Source organism: Hibiscus syriacus, unplaced genomic scaffold (assembly GCF_006381635.1).
Source record: "Hibiscus syriacus cultivar Baekdansim isolate YM2019G1 unplaced genomic scaffold, ASM638163v2 tig00110332_pilon, whole genome shotgun sequence".
Classification (NCBI taxonomy): domain Eukaryota; kingdom Viridiplantae; phylum Streptophyta; class Magnoliopsida; order Malvales; family Malvaceae; genus Hibiscus; species Hibiscus syriacus.
In genome coordinates, this window is record NW_024062688.1 from 2,647,439 (window position 1) to 2,668,277 (window position 20,839).

Here is a 20,839-nt window from a genome sequence, read left to right on the forward strand (position 1 = left end):
TGAATTAAGTGCCAATAATTTTAAAAATAGCGGCGAAAATGGTACTAAACAAAATAATGATCTATTTGGAAAGGAATTGGAGCCAAAAGGTGGATTACAGAGCCATCGTTATATGGATATCATTAGAGGAAACTCTTCATCATCGAAGTCACTTCGCATCCATGGAAAAAATGAAACAGTAGATTGGCTGGAATATATCTTCCTCAATAGGGTATATAATATGTTAAATAGGAAGAAAATAGAGAAGAAGCAAAGAGGGTGGGTTCAGTGGGGAAAAATCTTGAAGAAGATGAAGATCAGTTCCACACGAAGGTCGGAGGAGAAGGATGAGGCGAATGCTATTTGGAATGTTAGTAATTTATTGGGTATCACATTACGGGGAGAAAAAAAAGCCTTGGTTAAAAAAGTTATTGTGAGGGGTATTGGGGAAGAGAATTAAGGCCCCGTGTGTAAATGTATTCTTTTATTTAAATTATAATGTCAAAGTTAGTTATAATATCGTAGAACATAAGGGGTCTTGGAATGAAGGAGAAAGCAAGAGCAGTGAGGAATTTGATATTGGTAAAGAAGCCATCTTTTTTATTTATTCAAGAATCAAAATTAGGTGTAGTGAAGCCAGTTGTTGTTAGAAGGCTTGGAGGAAATATGTTACGAGGTTATGCATGGTCTTCTACAAAAAGGATAATGAGAAGTCTAATCGCATTATGGGATAATGAGGTGTTTAATCTGCACTCTAAATTTTTGCACAATAGGCATATGGCTATTATTGGCGAACTGAAGGGATATTCGAGTCAGTTTTGTTTTATAAATGTGTATGGACCATCAATAGACACAGAAAATAAGGCATTTTTAGTGATATTCTCTCTTTTGTGGTTTAATTAGTATGTCTGACCTATTTAGGGGCTATTTTATCGCGTATCTATCCAAGAAAGAGAAATTGAGTGGTCCTCAGAATGGGTTTTTAGTGAGAGTGTTCAGTGAGTTTATTCATCAAACTAGTCTGAACGATCTTCATTTGGTTGGAGGTAGTTTTATTTGGAGCAATAATAAGGAGTCTTCGACTTTTGTAAGGTTGGATAGGTTTCTGGTCGATCCTCGGTTTCTATGAGCTTTTCGAAAGTCAATTAGCCTTTACTACAAAGATCTATTTCAGATCATAACACCATCTTCCTGGAGAACAGTGGGGTGAATTGGGGACCTAAACCTTTTAGACTATTCAACTATCTGATGGATGAAGCCAATTCTGAAGAAATGATGGAACAAGAACTAAATAAGCTTCAAAAAAGAGGTAGGAAAAAAGGAATTTTAAATGTGTTGGAGGGGTCTAAAGAAGCTAGAAAAAGTGGTTGAAGAATAGGCATCTTGAGATGTCTGGCTTAATTTTTGATCTGGTAAGATCCATCCATGATATGGAATTGGCTTTACAACAGGGATCCTCTACAGTTACAATTGAAGATGTCACTAATGCTAGAAAGGCGTTTGGGAAGTTATATAGAAAAGAAGAGCATATTTAGTTTCAAAAGTCCAGAGTCAAGTGGTTTTTGGAGGGTGATAAAATTTCTAGATTTTTTCATCAGTGTGCGACGAATAGAGGGATATTGAATTCTATAAAATCTTTGAAGGTTGCTGATGAGTGGGTTTCGGACCTTGGGAAAATAAAAGCTTGTGTGGTTAATTTTTTAAAAAAGGTGTATGATTTGGATAATACGATTGAGGTGGAGGATATGAACTTTAATTTTTTAAATTGTCCGAGGCGCAAAGCTTTTGTTTGGAGAAGAAGTTTACAGAGGAGGAAATTTATGAGGCTATTGACTCTACCAACATCAATAAAGCCCCTAGTCCAGATAGATTGAATAGGCATTTCTTTAAGAACTTCTGGCCACTATGAAAAGATGATATTATATGTTTTTAAAAGATTTTTTGGGGGGAAATAATGGGAAAATGAGGTTAACCATTTCTTTATAACCCTCATCCCCAATAAGGCAATTTTGACTAGTGTGAAATACTATATGCCTATCAATTTGGTCGGAGGGCTCTATAAAATTTTATCCAATGTGTTGTCGAGAAGGTTAATGATGTGCATCGATTCGTTAATTGGACCTTCTCAATTTGTCTTTATTCCAGGAAGGCAAATATTAGATTGTTTGCTGATTTTAAATGAATGAATCGACTATTGTAGGAAGAAATTTTGAAAAAGTATTATTTTTAATGTTGATTTCAAAAGAGCATATGATTCGGTAAATTGGAAGTTTTTGTTGAAAATAATGGAATATATGGGTTTCAGACAAATGTGGTGTTCTTGGATAAAATCTTGTATATATTCGGCATCAATCTCTGTTATAGTGAATGGGTTTCGCTCAGAGGTCTTTGTCAAGGTTATTTGTTGTCTCTGCTATTATTCAATTTGGTTGGAGAGATGTTAAGTTTAATGCTCACTAAGACGGAAAATATTGGGCTTTTTAAGGGTTTCGAGATTGGCGACTCGAAGAATTCCTTTATGTTGTCACATTTACAGTTTGCAGATGATCTTATCATTTTCTGTTATGAATATGGTGGGGAATTAAAGAATGTGTTTAGGGTTCTCTTCTTGTTTGAGTTGATGTCTATGATGTAATTAAACTAGTTTAACAACAAAATTTTTGGTATTAATGCAGAAGCTATATTATGAAAGAGTGGGCTGATTCGATTGCGTGTTCAGTGGGTTCTCTTTCGTCAGACTTTTTAAAGCTACCCCTGAGAGCGAGGAAGAGTTTGGTGGCTTTATGGGAACCGGTTACTCAAAGGTTTTATAAGAAGCTATCGGGTTGGAAAGCAGCTTCACTTTCTGTTGCGGGAGGGTAGTATTGATTAAATCGATTTTATGTTCACTGCCTGTTTTTTTTTATCTATTTTCAGGTTGCCATCTTGTGTCCTATCAAGGTTGAATTCGATTATGGTGAATTTTTTATGGGGAGATTCGAATAATAGGAGAAAGATCTATTGGGTCAATTGGCAGTATGTTTGTAGGAGCTAGGCAATTTAGGGATTATTGATCTTAATTTATTGAATAGAGTGCTCTTGGGTAAATGGTCATGGAGATTTTTAAGCGAGTCTAGTTCATGGTGGAAAAGGGTGATTTGCTGAAAAAATGGTGTGGATCCGAATGATATTTCAATATAGAGACGGGGCTTTTCTAAAGTTTCTTGGATTTGGAAAGGGATAGTTAAAAATTGCTTGGCTAAGAAAGTTTTTGGGGATTGTATCAGAAATCATTTTTGTTTAAAAGTGGGTAAAGGGAATGCTATACTCTTTTGGCATGATGTTTGAGTTGGGAGCATGCCTTTAAAAGACTGATATCCAAGGATGTATGCTCTTTCGGATAACAAATGGGGTAAAATTTATGATATCAGAAAACAAAGTCATACAGGATGGTTTTGGGACATCCAGTTGAGGAGAAACCTTGCTGATTGGAAGTTGGAGCTTTGGCTTGAATTAAATTCTATTCTTTGCAAGTTTTATGTTGATGCTTCGTTGGAAGACACTTATACGTGGACATGAAATGGAGAAGGTGTATATTTCATTAGATCTTGTTTAAAATTATTAAATGAGAAAGAGAACGTGGAGCTAGATTGGTAAAATCTTGTATGGCTTGGGGTGGCCCCTCCTCAGGTAGAAGTTTTTGTCTAGCAGGTTTTGCATATAAATGTAGGAGTTAAAGTTGAACTGCTGAAACGTGGAGTCACTGGAATTATGGACAACCTTTGCCCTCTGTGCGGTTCGGTTCCGGAAATGGTTTCTCATTTGTTTGTGGCCTGCTCGGTAGTTTGGATATTATGGTCCATTTTTTTGAATATGTGGGATGTCCCTTTTACTGCTCTAAAAAGTTCGGCTGCTCTAGTTTCAGTTTGGATGATGCTGGTGCTTTGTTCAAAAATTTGGGTGTTTATTCTAGGAGCAATTTTATGGTCGGTCTGGAAGTATAAGAACGAGATAATTTTTTAAGGTAGGAATCTAGACAACACACTGTTATTTTTCCTAAAAAGGTATAGACTGGTTTCTTGGTTCTTGGCAAAATTTCCTTCTGTCCCATTTCCTTTCGATTATCTTGTGGGTAATCCTGCTCTAGCTGATTCATGGGGGTGTTGCAATAAAACCTGCGTTAGCGCGATGTCTTGTTGTCCTCCTCCTAAGGGTTTCTTCAAGATAAATATGGATGGAGATGTGGATAAGTTTTGGACTAAAGAGGTATAGGTGGTTTACTAAAAGATGAAGATGGTTCGGTGTTGGGGACATTTTCTGAAAGTGTTGGGCCCTCCGATTTTTGCCGAGTTGTTGGCTATCAAAGCTGATATTATTCTTCATGAACTCATATTGGAGCTCAAGGGGAAAATTTATTTTGGAAAGCGATTGCAGCAAAGAGTTAGATTGGATCAAGATTCCAAGTTCTTGTCCTACGTTATTTAGTTTGCTAGTGATGGAAATTGAGTCTTTGGTAGTAGATAAGAATGTTATTGTAAGACATGTCAATAGAGTTGAGAATTGTGAAGCAGATGAATTAGCTAAGATAGGAATAGGATGAGCTTGTGTTTTTTTTTCTAGGAGGTTACTTCTGATGTTAGGTGTTTTTGTTGTAATGGTTATTTTGTATTGTTCTCTTTGGTTGGGAATAAAATTTTGAGGCACTTTTTCCTCATTTCAATGTCCGTCGAGATACCTTAGTGTTTTGACAGTTATGAAGGGGTTCTTAACTAGGCCTCCCTTTTTTATCAAAAAAAGAAGCCTTGGAATCTTGTGAAGAAAGAGCTAGCTCTTTCTGTGGATGTTGATGGTCCAGCTCCTGCACCGAAAGCCTTATTTGAAGCCGAGGAAGGTCCAGTAGATGTAGATTTGTCTCTGCATCTGTAGGCTTGTTTTTCTCTCTGAAATAAATAAAAAAAATAACTGTAGAACTGTAGAAGAATAAAGGAATGGTTTATCTTGCCTTCCTCAGCCCTTAATGGAAACTAAGAGAGTTTTAGTTCTACTATGTACCGATGAACTATACAGGTTCATAACTGTTAGTTTGGTTGATTTTATGAAGTCAGTTATCATCAAATTGATTGTTGATTTGGGGAGTTTCGATTAATCTTTTCATTGCTTCACTAGGTTTTCAGTTTTGCTTTACTAAGAAACAACTGACAGTTTGAAAAGTAGGGTTGAGATTTGGAACTAAGTGTCGGATGTGGATATATTCTGTCATTTTACATGTTTTCCCAAGGTCTTTGGAGGTTTATTTTTTCATACTCATGTCAGAATATGTATTTTTCATGAACTCATTCTGTAGAAATTCGACCAGGTGATTTGGTTGCTGATGTAGTTTCCATGAACAATCAAACTCTCATTCTGTCGAAATTTGACTAGGTGGTTTGGATGGTGATCATGAACAATCAAAGCTCTCATTCAGTCGAAATTCGATCAGGTGGCTTGGTTGGTGAAGTATTTTTCATGAACAATCAAGCTCTCATTCGGTCGAAATTCGACCAGGTGGCTTGGTTGGTGGCATGCCATTTGAAGATTTGATGGATAAGTTAAATGAGAGTGCCATTCCACAGTTGAATCGATACTTTTAAGTGTGTGTAGGAAGACCAGGAAGACAAGTCTAAACAAAAGTGTGAGACATCATAAGCTAATTACTTGGAAATTGTGTAACTTAAAATAAACCCCAATGTGAGGCGTTACGTTTTGAAGGTTGATAAAAAGGATTGATCTTTTAATCAAATCCTTAGGATTGGATTTTGTCTGGGATAAATTAAATTAAGATAATATTTGTAGTTGTTGGACTAAACTCAAAATTAAGCGATAAATTACTTCAATGGTATCTAATTTAAAAATATATATTCTAAGCTCATTTACCAGTCATTACAATAGAAGAAAATGTTGATCTATTCAGAGATTCAATTTAAATAGTTTCGACTATAAAATGTATCTACGTTGTTAATGATTGAATTTTTTTTTAATAAATCATCCAAACTATTCAATATTTATTAATCGCATTTGTTTACCACTAGTTGATTGAAAATAAAAGAAATCTCATCTCTCAAAAACCTCAATTTATTTAAGGGTAAAATATATAAATAGTCCCTCGAGTATATGATGTTTTATTATATCCTCCGATTATTAAAAGTTACTAATGATCCATCGATTATAGGACATTGCTTTGTTGAGTCTCTCGAATATTAGAGTTATAAAATGGTCATCTGACTATTCATTATGTTCCAAACTCATCATTTTCTGTTAAAAAAATGACAACGATCTAAGTAAGACATTAACCTATAGATTGAAATATGATAAAATATGATATCAAAATCTCAAACAACTATCATTCTCAATCAATATATTAATATTCAACTCAAACGACCATTAGTTTTTTAACGAAAAAAGACAAATTTAAAACATAATAAATAATTATGTGACCATTTCGTAACTTTTAATAGTTTAAAGACTCAATCAACACCTTATAGCTAGGAGGCTATTTTGTAATTTTTATTAGTCAGGAGACCTAAAACATCCTATAATCAATGGACCATTTGTGTACTTTACCATTTATTTGACTATTACACCAAGTCATAATATTTTAGTGTTACCTTTTGATGACTAATAATTTCCATTCGCAAAAGGACTTTTTGACCTAAAATGAGATTATGGACCAAAATACTCCCAAAGAAATGAGACTCAAAATGACCATTTTGATAAATATTGAAAGCTAATTTTGATATTATGCCAAAATAAAAAGGGTCGTCCATGAAACAAGAAAAACACAAAAGCAGCTTATTTGAAGTGACTGTAGTCTCCCTCCCATTGTGAATTCCGTAAAAAATGGTAAGAAAGCAGAGGCCAAATATACTTTTACAAGTACAGTCCTGATTGCAACAACGTAAATACTACAAACTACTACTGTACATGGATCTGACAAGGGATTTCAGCTCCATGTTTTTACCCGTCATTTACAAGAGCAGATCATCGAAGCAAAGAAAAATAAGATGAATTGGGAAAACTATGCCAAGTAATTGTATATTTGTGGGTTGTTCTTGTCCCGCTCCAGGTACTCCCGGTCAATCAGAGATTCAATCCTTTTCTTCAAATCAGCTGGTTTTATGGGGAACTTAAGCTGTTCAATCCAACAAACTTTGAGTATGTTAAATATGCAACTTAAAGGCACATTATCCCCTTTGATGTCTAGATATCATAATTTGCAGTAGACTGGTTAATGGCATGATAACTCTTAAACAGTAACACCAACTTTGTTTATTTTTAGCTACGATTGTGATTGGATGTTACTCGGAACTCCTTGGAGATGTGTTTGTTATGCACAACGCAAAAGAAGAATATGCTTACCTGTTGGAAGAGTTCAGTTATCAAAAGAGTGTGGCTCAACACTTTCCTCGTCTTCATTATCCGAACAATGGCAGCATCAACCTGCAATTAATCAAGCAAAAATGGCAAATGATTAAGCTCCTATAGAGATTGCTTTCTATTCTGTTATTTTTATTTGTTTTCGGTGGATGGATAAGAAGAGAATGTGAGTGTGAAGCAAAGATGAACCTGATATTGACGGTCTTGAAATACTCTCTCGGTAGTGCTAGTGTGCTCCTCCACTGTCTCTTTCATCTGGATTGCATTTACCTGCATTCCCGAAAACTCAACTTGATGCCTTATCATGCGAGAAAAGCAGATTTATCATTAATCCTCTCTAGTTGAATTCAGCGGGATAGTATCGATATACACGCAACATTTAGTTTGATCTTTCAAAATATATTTACCAGCTGCAACTTGAAATTGCAAAATACATTTACCTTTAGACGATAGAGCGGAGCAGTAAATCCTTCATTGAAAACGAATGAATCATCATCTTCCACATCCTTCCCCTTCGGAAACTGCAGCATACAGATTCAGAAAAGGAATAAAGAAAATGGAACGAAGTAAAATAAACAATGTATCAACTTTACCAGCACATATAAGAAATGATAAATGGACATACCTTTTGTAGGACTCTAACTTTCCCGCATGCAAGGGACTGCAAGGTCCTCCTCAATTCTTTGTCCTCAATGCCAGTGGAATCCTTAATGTCTTGAAAGCTAAGCTTTAGGGCATCGTTGAACAACATCAGAACTACGGTCTAGAGAGTAAACAGTCACAAACCCAGAAAAATATTAGAACTGTGCGCTGCTAGAGAAAATTCGAAAACATAACTTAATGACAGAACAATGGTCACAGAAACACCAATAGACTAGCCTGGAATAAGGAAACTGACAGCTCCTTTTTCCCTTTGGGAAAATCAGCTTTCAACACACAATGACCTAATGAATTTTGCCACATTAAGCGCCTCCCACTGTACTTACTCAAGTAGAAGTCCTTAAAGATATCCTGTTACACCAATAGTACAAAAGTGTCAACTTTTAGATTTAAAAACTCTCCGGTGTCCATAACAGTGGACAGCTCATCCCAAAGCCTGTAGCAAACCTGATAGACATTCAGTTCATGTGGAAGCCTAACATCCATGGGTGGGTACGTTGGCCAGTACCTACACCGCTCAGCAATCAGAATAGAATTTTAAAAAAAAAAAAAACTAGAACTAAATAACCATGAAAATAAAGTAATTAATCAAGCATTTATGGTTTAATTCAAATAACGGTGAAATATGATTTACCCAGTTGTTAAGACATGGACGCTCATCTCAATTCCTGATGGAAGCTTTGACCTGGCCTGGGATGACTGCTTGAATGATTCATTTATCTCCTTTGATAATTCAATATCCTAGATGAAAATCACAAGAGTTCACATTCAACACAATTAAGGTTCATTTTGCAATTTGTAACACATCAAAGAAAATAAGCATGGATATACACACACAATAGAGAAAGAATTTTGTTTGAAAATTGATTACAACCATATTTATAATGAAAAATCTTCCACATTCATCCTCTCATGTAAAGTTCAACGGATGATTTCTGGGAAAGAGCAAGAACCCTTCGACATAAAACCACAATCAGAAAGATCAATCCTAGAACGAGAGGTGATTTAATGACCAACACAAGTCCATTCATATCATTTGTAAAAATAAAATAAAAGCTATAGTTCTAATCTAAGGTGACAACTGCATTAATATCACACTAAAATTTATCTCATATCACTAGTTTCCCTCAAACTGGAAAGGAAATTCAAGTGTGCATTTCAATGTGATATTTCTTCCAAATTTCCAGGTACTCTACCACCAAAGAGTAAATGAAGTTTGCTCTGTCAACGTATTCTAGGCATAAGAAACCAGTCACAGAGAAATAAGTCCAGTATTACACAAACTCCAAAAAATTTTGCAGATTGTTGAATAAATCTTTCTTAGAATCCTTTTCTTCTGTTCTTAATTCTATTACTTGAATAATTATTTGTGTAATCAATCCTCAAGGTACAATTAATTTGCTACATATAACATTCTATTTGCAGGGAAACTCATAATTAACTAAAATCATGTCTTGAGGAATAACATTCTGGAACCAATGCCACTACCAGTGGAGTTAAATATGCCCAGTTGTTATAAGAGTTACTGGATTGCCCATGTTTACAGAACAAAAAACACCAATTACACTTGATTCGTGATTAGAAATTCCAATGGCAACATATATTTAATGCATTTCTAGGGAAAGTTTAAATAAATAAATATAGCGGAGGACCTTGAACATTCCTTCAAGTTTGTTTGTAAATTGGCTGCCACATTCAGTCTTAAGCTGCACCATCATAACAATGTAATGATTTAATACACTCTTCAGAGTAAGAGAATGAGAGAGAAGCGATTTTGTTAAGAATACAACTTTAAACCAATTCGTAATAGGTGGACGGGCCAAACTTTAATATAAGACCACAGGAAATATAATACTAAACATCTGTGGTCTAACACCACCTAACACATCTGATTCAAAAATAAACTGACCTTAGAAATCATAGATTTCTCAGCATCTATAGAAGCACTCTTTCCTAGAAGCAGCCTTTTTGCAAGATCCTTCTTATAGAATGCTCCAAAGACATCCTTTCCCTTGATTACCAATAAAATATTATTTCATCTCTAGCATTAATTTACGGAGAATAAAAGCAAGAAATGCACAAAAAGAGAACTTCCATTTGAAGCAAAAGCAAATTTAATATTTCTTATCGGGAAAACATGAACTCTACCTGGATGAACCTGAATAAAACCAAAGCTTTATCAAGTGTTCCCTCTAATTCCTCTTCAGAAATACCCTTATTACCAGCACGAAGCTTTTCATCCAGAAACTTTGCAATCAGCTCAGCGGGTCGGTTCTATTAAACATGACACAAAGTTCAGCCATCAGCCACGATTAAATATTGTAATTTAAAATGAGTATTACTAAATGCAGTTTAAAAATAAAATAACCTCCAAAACAGAGGAGAAAACATGCTAACCTGACGTAGGTTAATTAGATGCTCAAAAGAATCTTTGATGGTGTTGCTAAACGCCTCATTCTTGGAAAAGCTGTCTTCCCATATTGAATCAAGTGAAGCTTTGAATTCTAACAAGGAAGACACCATGTCCTTGTCTTTCTCTTCATCCATGACAATGCCTTGTCCAGTTCTCCTAACATATGAACTTAAAGCCTGCCTGAGTGATTCAAGAGCATTGACCCTTGAAAACAGTGAGTACATTCTCTGAAGGTCCTCAATACGACGTCCATCCATCAGTGTCACAAAGCCCTGCAGAAATTAGAAAAATATATATTACCATTAAATCCTATCAAAAAAAATATATATATTACCATTAAAAATATTCAAATTCAAGCAGGCATTCAACGTGCAAAGAACTGCAGTCATACCTTATCAAGAATAGCAGGTATATGACGTTCAAGCAGTTGCTTTTCTGCTGTTGCTATAAGTGGCTTTCTTGTAAGAGCATCCAGGTAGAGTAAGCACCTTTCATGTTCTTCATGTAACCTCATCTGCAAGTATATCCGAATATATTGCATACAGGAAGTAATCCAAAATCTCAGAGGGATAAACATGTACATTCCATGGAATATGATGATATATTAGGCTATTATCATTATTATTATATGGAAAAAACATGTAGAAATCAAAATATAAGGCACCACTGCACCAGTCAGTAGTCACCTCTAACTGCAAACGTAAAAAATGAAACACACCTCTACATGTTTCAGATAATCCGGAACATCAGATTGCTGCATGTATTTCATTCCTTCAGCTGCATAAAACTCAGAAGTGCACTCCAGGAATGGCTTTTCAAAGCTTTCAGAGTAAATACCTAAAGCAGTAAACATCTTCAAAAGATGATTAAGGAGCGTCCTATCCACTGCTTCACCTAACCTGCATGATCAAAAACAGAATGCAAAGGAACCCAAGTTGCAAATTCAATAAAAACTTGAAACATCAGAATTGTTAACAAGTGCTACAAAGAAAATGATTGACAGTAAGTTAAGTTACAGTTAAATTGATCAGACATTCTAACTGGCCTTCAAGAGACTTCATTCCACACTAGAAAAATATGTTACCACCTCTTGTCCTCTAGCCTTTGCCAAGTAACTAGAATCTTATGCCTTAGACTGGTAAAACCATAGAAGTAAATGACAAGGGAATAAGGACATTAAAACAAGAAGCTATGAGTTAATTCAGCTTAATCAATACTCAACATGTTGCACGATGATTTTTTCAATTTTTAGCTCCACTGATTCTTGCACAGAAAATCCAGCATGACATCAAACAAGTTGACCATTGCATTAGTTTAGCTAGTACACTTTCATCCACTCACATTATGATTGATGTCTATTAGCAAAGACAGTACAATAGCAACCAATGGATAGTTCATCCATAAGTTCTGCAAAACTTAATGATACCTGATTCTTTACAACATCCATCTAAAACTATTATGCATATTTAGCCAGGTTAGGTTGATACATGCAAAAAACCTCTCACCCTCAACAGCAATAAAGAAGTTGAATATTTAAATTTAAAATTCATTAGAATTACCTCTCACCCTCAATCATTCTCAAAAGACCAGTGACAGTTTTGTGCTCGACTTCAGGAGCCAAAGAAAGATGTCTACGGAAGAGCTGCAAGCCCATGTCCCACAATGAACGTACATTTGGGGTTTGTTTAACATATGTTCTGTCTAGATACAAGGCTATACCACGAATCATTAACATTTGATCACAAAGATCTTGCCCACATTTCTCAACAAGTGATAAGAAAACCAGATCTGGGCTTTGCCCAACCAAAGATCTTAGTGCTGCTGATATATGTTCTTCACACTCTTTTTCAATCCTTCGGTAAAGGCTTCCTCCCATCTTGTACAGGCAAAGATCATTGACAGCCTGAAGAGAAGCAAGCTCATGTATCAAGAGGCAACATTGCTCACATTGTAAATGGCTATCATAATCAAAATAGTGAAAAAGAGAAAATATGTGATACTTACCTGGTAAAGCTTCTCCAAGTCACAAGAATCTGGTTGTTTAAAAAATATAGCAGTAATGGCGGACTTCAGCTTTGCCCATGTCTCCTCCTCAAAATTCGTAGGCAATGTAGGTTTTGCTATATAAAAACAAGACAAGTTGAAATGTATCAGAAACATTTCTCAATATATGTCCTAAATATTTTCTTGTTAGTAATGTGTTTCTAGTTTCCTGAGTTCATATAAACAACATTGTATTGGAGATACAGTTTGATTTGAAAATATAAAACAAACTTACTTCAACCCTCTTTACAATTCCCTGCACGTAAACTTACAATTTGATTTTTTTTTTAAAAACAATCTTACTTAAACCGTTGGTACAACTCCTTGCAATTAAACTTACAAATAAAAGTCACCAGCTAACCAAAACCCATTTTCACTTGTTCAGGAAGATGAAGCAACTGATTATACTTATGCAAGCATGCATCATGGATGGTCTAAAAGAGGATGGAAATGAACTTTTCTAAAAGCTCCGGGGTTTCACAGGATATCTTCTAAACAACATTCACACTAGTTTTTCCTGTGACAGATTAACTGAGGCCAAACTGAAAAAACAATCCAAAATGAATAAACGTTCAGAGTTCTTCATGTAGAGTTGCATAAGTAGTAGTCCCACATCTCAAGGGCAAAAAACATCAAATGTAATTAGGATTTTGCTATCCAGTTCCCTAAGGGAATTCTTTGAGGTCAGCTTACTATGTATAGTAATGTCTTCATCAACTGCATTCAAAATTATAAATAGAATTGCATTAAGGACACTATTTAACAAAACCCTTTAAACTAACAAATCAAATAGGACACTGAAATTGTTTATCATGAATAGATTGCCTCCTAAAAACCGATGCCAAATTCAAATTATCATAAAACAGACGGCTCAATTTTAGTAAATGGTTGAAGTCATGACCGCATTATGCCGGAAAAAGCAACACTTCTTAAGATTCGTGGATAGAGGAGTACTTGGCAACAGATAGATCTCAGTAAAACAGAACTCCAAGTTTCTAAATTCACCTTCCCCAATCCCTAATTTTTTTTTAAAAACGACCCAACAAAAAAAGCCAATCGAATTCTAAGATCAAACTCCGAAATTAACTAAAGGGGAAATTTTATAAACGACCCAGAAAATAAACTTCACATTAAAGAAAGGGATCAAGAAACTCAACCTTTAACGAGTTTGATGACAAGCTTTTTGGCAGGTTGAGGCGGGGTAGCCTTTTTGCGAGACAAATTAGCGGCGGCGGGCTTACAAGCATCGTCAGGCTTGGAATCATCGTCGAGGGGCATAGATGAAGGGTCGAAAGCCACGATGTTATCGTCTTGGCTGTTACGGTGGTGATGGAGGCCGTTTTTGTTAGGGTCGAGAGAGCAAGCAACGGCTTGGGACTTGGCTTTCTTAAGTGGAGGCTGGAAATGATGTGATGAGGAAGAAGAAGAAGAAGAAGAAGTGGCGTTGGAAAAAAAGCGTTTGGTGGGGGGGAGAGACATGAAAGTGATTCAACAGAGCATTGTAAAAATCTTCTTCAGCTCCATTCTCTTTCCTTTTGGGGTTAGCGTTGTTGTTGACAAAGGTTAATACAGAGGAAACGGGGAAAAGGAAGATTTGAGAAGGCAGCAGCAAAGCAGTAAAAGATTGAAATTTGTGAGCGAGAGCAAGAGAGAGAAATTTTAAAACAAATTCAATATTTGTTCCTCCAAATATACTATTTTCCATTTTTGTCCCAAATTATTCATATGTGCATTCAATCGGTTCGGTCCGTTTTATTTGAATATTACAATAATGGAATAAATTGATTACTCTATTTAAATTGAATAAATCAACCCAAACAATAATTAGAACTTAAACTAATTGAAATCAAATAAGGTTGGCTCAGTTCGATTTGATATTGCTATATCTTCTTCGGATTTCATTCACAAATAATCTCGTCAAAAATTAAAATCTCCATAACAAAAAAGGTCCGTAAAAGATCCTTATCTGTCAATCACAAACTCTGACTAGTCATTTTCTCTTGACATGAATACTAGTAGGCCCATGTGATATGTCAATATCAAATCTATTATCAAATAGTTATATACATTTAATTAACCAGCTTACGAGTAGTTATTATAACCCTAAGTCTAACACTAGTATAGAATAACACTATAAAACCCCTAAGTCAAGATTAAAGAAGAAAGGGGCCCAAAATGAATCTTCATTTTCATCCTCTTCAGTTTTTCTTTCTTAAAATCTTCAGAACTAGATGACTAGAGTCATCTGCAGCACCATCATGAATCATGGGTTGCGACTCTTCATCCAAATCAAAAGTGGTGAATTGTCTATAATCGATCCAACTCAAATATTACTATTAATAACGGGTTTGATGAGTATGGGAACCTATTGATAGAAAGAATAAGTTAATATACACCCAAGAACAAATTAACCAACGTCTACATTCCATTTTCCCCCTAAATCTTCCCCAATATATTTTTTTTTTGCAATGACAAATCGAGCTGCAAAACATGTATGCACAACCACGAGCTCCTTGAGTAGCCCGATATAGTTACAACAACGAAATTACTTGGTCCTTCAACGGTTGATGAATGTGATGCAAACATGTTTTATGTCATCTTAGGTTAAACTTACAAGGACATATATGTTATGCATGAAGTGCCTCAATGCTTGAATGGTACTTTCACACGAACATATTGATTGCAAGGTTATACATGAATAAATTATTTCTATGGGTTCTTAGGTTAAACTTACAACGACATTGTAATCACCATTTTTCCACTTACCAATATAATAATAATTATTATCCATATTATAATTATTCAGACCACAAATACATATTACAACTCAAAATAAAAAAACTCGAACCCATTTACAATTCCAAATTAAAACCCAACTAAACCTCAAGCCCAACCTGAGACCTAATCATAAAATAAAACTTAACCGAAACTCAGCCTAGGACCCGACCCGAAATCTAACCTAGCCCTGTAGCCGCTCGAACACCCCAATCAGTAGCCACCATCTACTTCCCCAACCAAGGGCCACCCCCTCTGTACCAACCAGGGAAAAGCCACCCGCACACTCCACTCTACCCTAACCCGAAGAAGACACAAGCAGACAAAATTAGAATCATTTTCTTTGCTTTGAAAATGGGTATTAAAACCCAAACGAAAAACAATGTAAAGCTCTATCGGCCAGATTCAATAAAAGGGGCACTATGTACTTGTTTGTTTCAAAAGCAATAAAACAACACAAAGTTACATTTTTCTTTTTCCTTTTTTTCTCTATTTTCACATAGTTTTTTTCGGTGTTATTGTTCTTAATTTCGGTTTTAAAAAAGTAACATGTAGATTTTTTAACATTTCCAATAACAAATAAAAAATAAGAGTTTTTTTAATCGAATAACAACCAAATCCTAGCATTTTACAGTCAGTAAAAAATACGAAAAGTGAAAAAAGTAGTAGATCGGAACTTATATGGGTTGTCGGAGGAGTCGTCGGAGCCCGGGAGAGCTGAACTGTCTCAGCCATTTTCATGGCGATGGAGATTGTTTCGTGCGAAACCGAGCCAAAATCTACGACGGCGGCCGACGATGGGCCAACGGAGGAGAGAGGGGAGAGCTCTTCGTTTCTTTTGTTGCTTCAAATGGAAAAAACCCAAAAGTTGTATTTATAAAGTGAGTTAGGGGAAATTTCACTTTAGTTCCCCTAACTCACGCGTGTTTTTATAAAATGGTCATTGGAGGGGACTAATTTTATGATTTACCCATTTATGTTTATGCTTTATATTTTTTGGTATAATTTCCTTTTAGTCCCCCTACTTTTAGTGTGTTTTAACACTTTAATCATATGTAGTGACTTTTTAATTTTTTTAAAAAATTGTGTGAACTGATTTTGTAATTTTTACTTTTTATTTCAACATATTGTTTTTAGGCTTAAATAAATTGGAAAATTGCCTTAAGTCCCTGTAACTTTCACGTGTTTTTACATTTTAATCCCTAAAACTATTTTATTTTATTTTATTTAGATTTAGCCATTTAATTTTGATTTGTTTTAATTTAGCCCCTTTTTATGTTTAATTTATTCCCTTTTAGTTTAGTAATTTAGTATTTATGCAAATAGATCCTTATATTTAGGTTTATTTTTATTTTTATTTTATGTTGTTTTTTTTGTTTTTTTATTTATTGTTTTAATTTTTTAATTAAGTTTATTAAATGTTTCAATATTTCATAGTTTAAATTCTTAGATTTAATTTTAAATTATATTAACACTCGAATCGAGCTTAGAATTTAGGATGACATTCTAGTTTAATTATGGAACAATTCGAGCCGAATTTTCGCATAGGATGCCCGATTACTCGAATTGATTGCTCGACTCTTAAAATTTATTAAAAATTAATATTCTCTAAAAAAAACTTTAGGTTTAATAATTTAGATAACATCTAGAATTTAGATTGTTAATTAGACCCCCAAATTTAGAAATTATCAATTTAGGTCCTAAGCTTTTAAATCTTTTAGAAATCAATATTTTTAGATCTTGACTTTTTTAGTCCCCAAACTTCGATTAAAGTTTTAATATTGACATAATTAAATAGGTTAAATAGAGCATTCACTTTTAGCTAGATTTTAATATAGTCCCCTTAATTTAGGGAATAATCCGAGTCGGCCCTCGCGTAAATGCTCAAGGGACAACCTTGGTTATTGGATTCAACAATTGATTAAAAATCAAATAGGGTTAACATTAAAGCCTACATTTTTAGGTTTATACCTCTACGTCCTTTAATTTCATAATTTGACACCTTAAGCTAGAAAAAGCCTTTAATTTATCCTTAGTTAATTAGGACAAATAAAATTTGTTTGATTCTATTTTTAAAACCCAAGGCAATGCTCACTTATTAGAGAATTAATGGTACATCTCCCGCAAGTATGCTCAGGGGTGGCTACTAGTGATTTTCGAAATAGTTCGACATCCTTTTTAAGACCGCATCATAATTTCTAAAATTAAGGCAATGTCTGGTTACTAACTTTGACTTATTAGTGGCATGTACATTATATTTGTTAGGTTATTTTATCAGATTTATTTTAAAAAGGGCTTGTAATAGTAATTAGGATTATTTTCTTTAGTTTTTTTTTCTAATTTTAGTATTAATCGTATTTATGAGTGAATAATATAAATGTTATATTTTAAATGGTTTAAAATCAAGCGGTATTAGGCAGTTGTATTTGGACATGAACAAACAATGAACTGCCTAATTACTGACTGAAATCAGATTAGTTTTCAATGATCAAACATTATTTTATAAATTTATATGATTAAGGAAAAAGTTTTTAAAGTCAAAAAAGAAATTATTAAATGGAACAAAATTTGAAACATTTAAGTTCAGCAAAATGTCAGTTGAGTTGATGTGACATTTATAGCTCGTATTACGAAACATATATGGGCTAGGGGTGTTATAGAAATTCAGTCGTAATGTATAGGCCGAGTCTATGGGGTTACAGAATTCCACGCGGTCCACATACCTCTCCGATAAACTTGAAACTACTAATACGGAATTTGAAGTGTTACATTTGAATCTTTGATCTTACTTACGAAAACTAATGTTTCGTCCCATTAGGTTATCTAATTGTTAGTAAACCAATTAAGATTTTAATTATTAGTACAAACATATTTAATTAGTGTTTTTAAAGTTGGTAAATTCAATTTTGAATTTTAATGGCGAAACCAAAAGACCTTGTCAAATTTTGAAATTGATAAGAAAAATAAAATTGATTACGATCCAAAGGGGTAATTTAATAATTTACAACTAAATTGATACTTAACTAACTCGGGACACAAATTCAGTCATGATTTTAATTATTAATATAAATATATTTAATAAGTATTTTTAAAATTAGTTAATTCAACTTAAGAATTTAAAGGCGAAATTAAACCAACTTGACCGATATTTGAAATTGATAAAAGTAAAATAAAATTGATCAAACTAAATTTATTCAGTTAGATTGATTTAATAGGTTTAACCCGAACTTGGAAGATCATAGGAAAAAAGGAGAAGATAAAAAAATTCCTTTTTTTTATAACTAAGAATCAATATATTTGTACATAATATTTGGAAAAAAGGAAAGGACATTTGGTTTGCATGTATGGAAACATAAAATGTGGGACAAACATCATTGGGTTTTGTTCTCAAACAGCCCAAGCCTGTTATCTCCCAACCTTGATTTGGAAGCTGAATTCTTGTACTCCCACCATGTGAACTCCTTGTACAACCTTTCTTCTCCTTTGGCCATTAATGAAGGTATAGGCACAATCTTCTGATTCACCGGTGGCCCTCCAAAATATATCATGGAAACCCTTGATTTCATTGATCCTGCTAACACCCTGTGCCTCACACTCCTTAGCCTCCCATTACTCAACACCTGCAAGGCATCACCAACGTTGATGAAGAAGGAGGTTTGATCAGGAGGGACTGAAACCCATGTCCTGTCTCGGAGACATATTTGGAGGCCAGATGTGTTGTTGGATCTTAGGATTGAGATTATTTGAGGGTCTGTGTGTTCCCCAAACCCAATCAGATTTCTACCACTCAATGCTTGCAGCTCTGGGCATGGTGGGTAGTGGTTTAGCCTGAAACACGAGTCACTCTTCTCGTCTCTTATTAGCCCACTCAGTGCATTCCTCGGCTCAATCTTCAGCCCATCACCCATTACTTCAAGCACTTCGATTGCTAATCTCTTCACTGCTTCCATGTACTCCTTTACTGCATATCTGCTTCATCAAATATTCCAACTCAAAAGGAATTCCTTTGGAAACAATGTTACTCGTAAAATAATGAACATTTAACTATCATTTTTTTTCTCTAGTTTGTCTAATTATTATTATTTTTTAAAAATTATATACAAGTTTATGTTTTTATTTTATTTTAATCGTCTATTAAAAAAATTAGGTAAACTATAAGTTTCATGTCTTATGTATCACTTTTGTTTTGTTTTGGTCACACAAAATATTTTTTTAAATCATACATAACATTTAATTTTCTTTCATTTTAGTTATCCATCGTTAAAAAATTAATAAAACTGCTAACATAATTTTTTTTATATTTTCAATACTGATGTGATATTATCTATTAACATATTAGTATCACCATTGATCTTTTAATGGTAGGTGACCAAAATGAAATCAAAACTAAATGTTATGTATGATTTTAAAATAAAAAATAGTTGGATGACCAAAACAAAATAAAACAAAAGTAATAGTTGGAGTGTTAAACATTTAATTTACTCTAAAAAATTAATAGGATTGATTGTTGAAAAAATTGTTTTTGAATGATAACATGACATATCAACATCCCGTTAATTTTAACTGTTTTTTTGAAAGACTGTTAATTTTAATTGTCGATTACCAAAATAAAATCAAAACGTAATGGTAGGTATGATTTTGAAGTGAAAAATAATTTGATGACCAAAACAAAAATAGTTGGAATAATAAATGTGTAATTTACCCCAAAAAAAAAAAAGGGAGAAGAGATTACCTGAAAATTTCTGGGGTATTAAGGGAGGTGAGAGGATTGTTATTGAGGAGTAGATATTCGATCCATCCAACATCACCATTCAGTCCGATTCTCTTGTTGCCATAGCCAAAAGGGGTAGGAGGACCAGCTTTGTCCTTTTCAGACTGTGGGAGGTTAAAGAACCTAAGAGCTTCAGCTTCTAATCTGGTCATCAGCTCAATCGGTACGCCATGATTGACCAGCTTGAAGAAACCGAACTCCTCACAGGCCTTAACTATTAGGGTCTTTGCTTCTCCGTCCTTAAGGTCGATCACCGGAATCCCTGTGAAAACGCCTGTGGGCTTGCATGTTTTGATTAAGGAACAATGGTCTAATGCTGCTGGCTGTGACAACACAACCATGGTTGTTTAAAGACAGAGGAATTGGAAGGAGGAAGGAGAAATGGGGAATGGAGGGATTGTAAGTGGGGAATTGGTGGAGTTAAATAGCAGCAGAAAGTGGCAGAGATCGTTACTAACTATAGAGAGCAGCCATCTGGCCTTGTGTGGGCGCTTCGAAATTTAGCCATTTTCATATATATTACAAGCATTTGTGCAAACCAAGTTATATTAGAGGTTAAAGAGATAAATTATTCCTTAAGTTCTTATGTTTGAGTATGTAGTATGTAAGAATATTTGAATGTTTATTATCAAATAATTAAGAGTCTTTCAAACAAATATTATATTACAATCAATAAAAAAATTTACAAACATTTATTTGTTTATAAAGGTTGAATTGGAAAATCAAAATTCGGTTTTTGTTGGATTAATTAGAAGCCTACATGGATTTTGGAAAACAATTGGTTTGTGCATTTCTGTAAGGTGGTC

The 20,839-nt window shown here is 34.3% G+C and overlaps 2 protein-coding genes across 2 annotated transcripts; both read right to left on the bottom strand.

Annotated features, from left to right (window-relative positions):
* Positions 1–6,817: 6,817 nt before the first annotated feature.
* LOC120119401 (cullin-4-like) lies at positions 6,818–14,112 on the bottom strand. The gene is made up of 17 exons (XM_039139209.1): positions 13,645–14,112; positions 12,449–12,564; positions 12,004–12,347; positions 11,163–11,343; positions 10,836–10,958; positions 10,429–10,716; positions 10,180–10,305; positions 9,941–10,042; positions 9,684–9,737; positions 8,666–8,772; positions 8,479–8,539; positions 8,251–8,382; positions 7,997–8,134; positions 7,812–7,892; positions 7,561–7,641; positions 7,354–7,434; positions 6,818–7,126 (listed from the first exon to the last, which is right to left on the bottom strand). The coding sequence occupies exons 1-17, from the start codon at positions 13,964–13,966 to the stop codon at positions 7,013–7,015; spliced, it is 2,451 nt and encodes an 816-aa protein (XP_038995140.1). The 5' UTR covers positions 13,967–14,112; the 3' UTR covers positions 6,818–7,012.
* A 4,493-nt stretch (positions 14,113–18,605) lies between these two features.
* LOC120119402 (gibberellin 2-beta-dioxygenase-like) lies at positions 18,606–20,433 on the bottom strand. The gene is made up of 2 exons (XM_039139210.1): positions 19,995–20,433; positions 18,606–19,231 (listed from the first exon to the last, which is right to left on the bottom strand). The coding sequence occupies exons 1-2, from the start codon at positions 20,372–20,374 to the stop codon at positions 18,634–18,636; spliced, it is 978 nt and encodes a 325-aa protein (XP_038995141.1). The 5' UTR covers positions 20,375–20,433; the 3' UTR covers positions 18,606–18,633.
* Positions 20,434–20,839: the final 406 nt, after the last annotated feature.